We start from the raw sequence: 6,908 nt of genomic DNA, 5'->3' as shown, positions 1-6,908 counted from the left end.
AGATTAGAAGAGCCCTGGAGCATGGTTTTGCGCTGTCCATCAATACTTGTCCATCATAACTTGCGTACTTGAGAAGTATGCAAGTGAGACCTCATTCCTGGACATCCCGTGGGAAGGGGTTAGCAACCAAAAAGAGTGACGTACAAACATCAAAGTGTATTCAGAACATGAAGACATTAAACATGCGCCAGTTGCTAATAGTTAGGACTTGTTTCTGTAGCCGAAGATTGCAGGAATTTGTAAAACACATGAAGGGAAATGTTTAGTCGGTCAAGAAAAAAACAACAAGTGATCTAGTTAGCCCTTCTTATCTGGTAAGGTTGACTTTTTAGTCAACTTTTTCGCGATAAAATGGCCTAGGAGGAGAAATTGGAAGGTGAGGTCGAAAGTCCACTTGCCGTGATCGGTGTGGTAGAATAGAAGAGGGATTATACTGAAAGGCGTTGATCAATTGAGGATGGCGTTGAGCGCACAAATTTTCGTTCAGCAGGATCGCAGAAAGAAGGGAACAAATCCCAGACAACAGACGGTTATTTACGGTGAAATGACTATGAGACCAGTAGAGAAGTAGCCGTTGTGATGGAGAAAAGAATCCCCGGGTTGGAGTAGCTACTCGGTGTTTCTGCGGTTACGCTTTCCTTTCCTTTATTTAGGAGTCTCAAAGTGTTCCGAAGTATTCCAAAGTGGTCAAGCCTTTGGTTGAAAATGGTTTTCATGTCGGTTCCACGGGTTTGAAATACGTCGGTAATATTCTATTCAAGATTCCATTTGGTCATCCAGTGTTCCAACTACTTTTTCACCACAACCCACTTTATGCCATCTGTCCCCCTGAATGCTATTCGTAACTACTTTGTTTTATGGGTTCTTGATTAAATTCACTGTCTCGCGGTCACACACAATGGTTCTTTAAGAAAGATCACCAGCGTACGGTTGGGTCATCACAATACCCTGAAGTGCATTGGAATCTGAAGGAGTGCTTTAGTCAGTTTTACACTCAGCACGCCTTTCGACACGGTAACCAGCGAACTTTACAGTCAGCGTCTTTTCTTACTTTGTCTCAGGCCAGCTGAACATGGTTCAAGTGCAGATTTTTGTCTGCGAGGGCTACCATGTACTGGGATTCTGTAATTCTTTGTATTGCCCTGGTATTAGTCTCAACTTATTGGGCGAGGCGCTTCACATCTGGTGGTTTAATTCGCTTCCTTTTACCATCTCTGCGTCACTTCACAGATCAGATGTCCAGGTTTCATATCCACTGCGAGTGTACGCTAAGAGATCGCCTCTTAGCGCCGTTGTTTTTAACATCAGTTGATTTGAATTGGCTCTTCATCTATCCACAATGATACGTCTCTGGGTGGTAGCGTGAGTCACTGATGAAGTACGAGGCTACCATGGTTCGAAGCTCGGGAAGAGGGCTTTTCCGTCAACCAGAGCGACAAAGACCACTTTGTGATAAAAACACAAAGAATCAGCCATGTCAACGTTGAACAGGTATGAGCGAAGTTTTGCTATCTTAACACCGAAAAGGGGACACTGGTACAGCTGACATTAGACAGGCAACGCAAAAACAAAGATTCCATGCTAACAGACAGCGAACATTAGACCCACACTTTTGACCACATGCAATGGTTGTTTGTCTGCGAGTCAATTATCTAGGCTGGAATATGTGGAGGTGACTAACCGTATTCAGACACTCAGACAGCATGCTAACACAAAGGGTTTTTAAACCTCCTTAGAAGGATACAACAGTCCCAACGTGATATGCTCTCCTTAATGTGATTTCATCTTGAAAACCTCATATTAGGGCTTAGCACCAGTTTCTTGGAGTTGAGTCCTGTTTGGACTTGTCAATCACCTATGCGTCGACAGAAGAGTTAGATTAATTGGAGGTAAAACAGTGCTGAAAGCACCTATCATAAGCCTAGCTTGGACGTTCATACAGTAATTTACAGTGATGCTCCTTATCCTCACTCAGAGAACAAAGCTTGCCTTTATATTACGATCCCCTTTAATATAAGCAAAGATTGGTTGGTCCTGCAACGCTGTTAAAGATCGGCTTCGTTTCATATTCTTGTGTTCGTATGATCGATTTAGTGTGTATACAACAAGCTCCTGTGTGCAGGTATGAACCGGTCATTTTGAGATATATAGACTGAGTTGTAGATTTCTTGGAACCAGGATATTTGAATTGGGAAATCTATGTTGAATTCCTTATATATAAGTAAAACAATGCACCCTGAAGGTCAAAGTCAATATAGATGGGGCCCTACCGTACCGCACACAGAAAGATACGAATTTTAAGCAAATATGATGTAACTCAGCCAGTAACTCTTCATTTCGGCAAGTGATAATGAATTCCCATACAGTTTTGTCTCGGTTGTCCTTCGGTCTAGAGATCAACCATACTAAAGGCTTGCCCCATGGGGTCAAGCTTGGTTTAATCTAATTCGAATAGATCTCCCTTGACCGTGAAGCTTTTCACTGGGGCTCTCATCAGCCAATTGGGATTTAAAGACAAGGACAGTTCAGTGATACAAGGCAACCATGGCCTAATAACAAGTTGATTCAGTTAAAATGACGTGTAATCATGCCAGTTGCGGTCTGTTGACGTCTGCTGCGTTACACATTTGTAAGATGTGATACTAACCAAACAGTATTATATGAGGAACGAATGCGCAATATGTAAAAAAAAAGATTAATCGCGCTTAAAGCCCATCAGAATGAATAGGACAAAGATTTCATATCAGAAGGATAAAGATTGGTTTACCATGAAGTTGAATGGGAACTTCCTTTAGATTTTCTTTTGGAAAATTTCATAGTACAAGATAGTTCAGTAGAGAGTTTGCAAGAACAAGAAAAATCATGCGTATCTACTCCCAGTGATATAAGCGTTAAAGAAGAGAAAAAGTTGGACGTGTGTTGAAGATAAAACCACCTTTGGGTGAATTCCCACGTACAGTTTTACGAACCTGATCGCTTTGATGTGAATATCTGATATGGAAGTCTGATTGCAAATCACAGGAATATTTCATGCATAATTGCCTACCCGTGGAAGCAAACCAGGAGTTGTTGATCCCCGGATGATTAGATACCAAACTTTTCATTTCAGTAAGTGAAATTGGCTTCCCATACTGAAGAAGCACAGAAGATGGAAGGCCAAAAACGAACCACTCAACTTACAGTTGCGTGACTGAACGAGCTGCAGAAACGGCATGAAAAATCCATTTTCAGCAGCGAGCAATCAGCTCACCGCCGCCAAATCAAAACTCACTTCCGGATGGTCTGACGCCATAGGGTTACGTAGTCGCTCGGAGCAAACGAAAATGCCCGCACCTCAACTGCGACATGTCGGCAACGCTTGGGCGAAATCGGTAAGTTGGCTGACAGATAAACCCGATCGATGCGCTGGCGTTTGACAATTTGTTCGACAGACTATCTTGTCTTTTCTTTCCGGATTCCCCGAACAAAGCAAGTCACCGTGGGGAAGTACCTTTTTAAAAAAGTTGGGATATAATATTGTCTTCATCAGTCTCAGTGGAAAAAGTAGAAAACCTTCGCTATGATATGCAACCACTTATTTTACTTTAGTTCACTATCTTCAATCGCATATAGTAACCTGGGCGAATAAATAGGATAAAGGAAACGCTTACATGTCGCCGCGAACGTTCTCTTTGAGTTCTAGTGAGATAGACCATGGTTTTTTGGTCGCTAAGAATACTTAAACCTAGTAGGATTCGTTGCAATACGAAATAAACCGTATTTACGATTCTGAGAATTAACAGACCACATTTACTTGTTGCCAGACCTTTATTCTGAATTCGGCTGTTTCACGCGTCTTTTAAAGAACCGTTTATAATCCCTTGCTTTGAGCTTGTCCTCATCTGGAAATAGGGATCACACACTAATCGATAAAACAAAAACTTCCACTGAAACAATTTGCTGTCAGTATTGTAAAGAAAAAACATTTTGTAATGCTGGATATTCGTCACACGTGACAACTGCTAACAATGTTTACACATCAAATGTTTCAGTTCCTCCGTCCCGCTCTGCTAAGGTTTTTTCGAGCGTGGGGACAGCTTCTGCTATTGCAGTGTAAGTTGACTAAAGATGTGAGTTACTTTCAACCACATAGCAAGGATAGCCCGTCGTTCGTGGACCCTTTTTGAATGAGTACAATCCGGTCCACTTCGAACGTAATGAGGTCGACTGCTTGTGCGGTCTGCTTGTGATGAAGTTTTACTCCGTTAAGCTTAGGTGTTTCCCGCTCTCCCACTAGAAGATTCCGTTAGCATGGGGAAATTACGATGCACAAAAATCCAATCACATTAATTATTTCCTTTTAAGTTTCTCAGAACCAGGTAATGTCGTTTTCATGATGCATAAACTAGGAATCGTCTCTTCCTTTGGATTAGACACCACGAAGTTGCTAGGTGACTTTTGGCCACATGGCCATGTTGAGACAGTATAGTGGGGGTCTGCGAGAGCTGTTGACGGAGAGGTCCCTGGTTCGAACCCATCTTTGGATTTGCGACTATGGCTGCTTGAGCTGGCGATATCGCGACATTTTCAGTTGAATGAAGCTACGCACCTGAAGAGTACCATAACAAAAGTATTAACTCTGATGCTGGTCGTCTGCTGACACCCACCAGCCGGTGTAAAACAATGGAAAGTTTGAACTAATTGTCACCAACACATAGTTGTCTATTATGTTAAATTTCACCGGATTTTTACAGTATGGACAACGTAGAACCCCAGAGCTTGAGCAACTGCGGCATATTGTCCCTACAGGAACCCCTCAGGTGGGCAGAAAGAGATCCTATGTTCCAGCCAAAGGTCAAATTTCCCAATGAGTCCCAATAAGGAAGAAAGACCTCGCGTCAGTAAACTTTTATCGGATCAATCCGGTAGGATTCTTAACCCATGTCTCGTTAATCAACGATGAAGATTCTGATGAGATACTGACTATTCGAGGTAGTCAGGTTGTCTGAATGGGTCAACAGCTGTTGGGATCGCCATGTCGGTAAGGCGTTGAGTGTGTGGGGAAACTCGGTAAACATATGCACAGCCATAAATAAATAACTCGGTAAACATATGCACAGCCATAAATATTCCATCATCAGAATGGCCAATGTAAGTGGACAAACCAACCTTGATTACTCATCTTCAAACTAACACAATAAGTTAAGCCAGACATTGAATTCGAATTTGTTCGTCACCTCATTACAGTTGCTAATCAAAAGTTCAAAAGACAAACCTACTTCACCTGACCGAACGCGCCGTGGTAACAAGAGATGTGAACATCGCGTACGTGATTCAGGGGTGAACTATCACATTGTCACTAATACGGTGACAGGTCAAGACCTAAGTTAGTCGTATCTTCGGAGTCCAAAGTAAAAGGTGCAACTGATTTCAGAAACAATGAAGTTGGGGTAAACATGCTGGCTGGAAGTGTTTGGAACGCGACGTTTATATTCGTTGCTCTGGGTTTCGTGAACTTGGAGCGGGTTGTCGTGTGTCATCAGTGTACATGTTACGTCTTAATTGGTGTATAGTTCAAACGACGTTGGTGACAGTCGTGCAAAAAAAACGAATGAAGCGACCGAACTCATAATAAACCTCTGGCAACAAATGAAAGCATTTTGTGAATTCACGAAAAAAGTGGATTTGGTACATTTCGTTATGAGACTACAGCTTATGGACTCAGGTATTATTTGTCGTCGAAAGCCATATTGATTTGGTTTGTTAGGGAAATCCGGAAAGAAAAGACAAGATAGTCTGTCGAACAAATTGTCAAACGCCAGCGCATCGATCGGGTTTATCTGTCAGCCAACTTACCGATTTCGCCCAAGCGTTGCCGACATGTCGCAGTTGAGGTGCGGGCATTTTCGTTTGCTCCGAGCGACTACGTAACCCTATGGCGTCAGACCATCCGGAAGTGAGTTTTGATTTGGCGGCGGTGAGCTGATTGCTCGCTGCTGAAAATGGATTTTTCATGCCGTTTCTGCAGCTCGTTCAGTCACGCAACTGTAAGTTGAGTGGTTCGTTTTTGGCCTTCCATCTTCTGTGCTTCTTCAGTATGGGAAGCCAATTTCACTTACTGAAATGAAAAGTTTGGTATCTAATCATCCGGGGATCAACAACTCCTGGTTTGCTTCCACGGGTAGGCAATTATGCATGAAATATTCCTGTGATTTGCAATCAGACTTCCATATCAGATATTCACATCAAAGCGATCAGGTTCGTAAAACTGTACGTGGGAATTCACCCAAAGGTGGTTTTATCTTCAACACACGTCCAACTTTTTCTCTTCTTTAACGCTTATATCACTGGGAGTACATACGCATGATTTTTCTTGTTCTTGCAAACTCTCTACTGAACTATCTTGTACTATGAAATTTTCCAAAAGAAAATCTAAAGGAAGTTCCCATTCAACTTCATGGTAAACCAATCTTTATCCTTCTGATATGAAATCTTTGTCCTATTCATTCTGATGGGCTTTAAGCGCGATTAATCTTTTTTTTTACATATTGCGCATTCGTTCCTCATATAATACTGTTTGGTTAGTATCACATCTTACAAATGTGTAACGCAGCAGACGTCAACAGACCGCAACTGGCATGATTACACGTCATTTTAACTGAATCAACTTGTTATTAGGCCATGGTTGCCTTGTATCACTGAACTGTCCTTGTCTTTAAATCCCAATTGGCTGATGAGAGCCCCAGTGAAAAGCTTCACGGTCAAGGGAGATCTATTCGAATTAGATTAAACCAAGCTTGACCCCATGGGGCAAGCCTTTAGTATGGTTGATCTCTAGACCGAAGGACAACCGAGACAAAACGAAGAACAATGTGATATACCAAATCAACTGCAACAACTGCAACAAATTCGACGTCGGACAAACTGGG

The 6,908-nt window shown here is 42.2% G+C and overlaps 1 protein-coding gene across 1 annotated transcript; it reads left to right on the top strand.

Moving 5' to 3' along the window:
* Positions 1–3,212: 3,212 nt before the first annotated feature.
* Positions 3,213–5,370, top strand: T265_10983 (hypothetical protein; the record flags this gene model as incomplete). Its single annotated transcript, XM_009177512.1, has 2 exons — positions 3,213–3,371; positions 5,227–5,370. 2 exons carry the CDS (start codon positions 3,213–3,215, stop codon positions 5,368–5,370), a joined length of 303 nt encoding a protein of 100 aa, XP_009175776.1.
* Positions 5,371–6,908: the final 1,538 nt, after the last annotated feature.

Source organism: Opisthorchis viverrini (assembly GCF_000715545.1).
Source record: "Opisthorchis viverrini unplaced genomic scaffold opera_v5_431, whole genome shotgun sequence".
Lineage (NCBI taxonomy): Eukaryota > Metazoa > Platyhelminthes > Trematoda > Opisthorchiida > Opisthorchiidae > Opisthorchis > Opisthorchis viverrini.
Note: the sequence above shows the minus strand (reverse complement) of the source record. Positions and strands in the feature narration are given on the sequence as shown.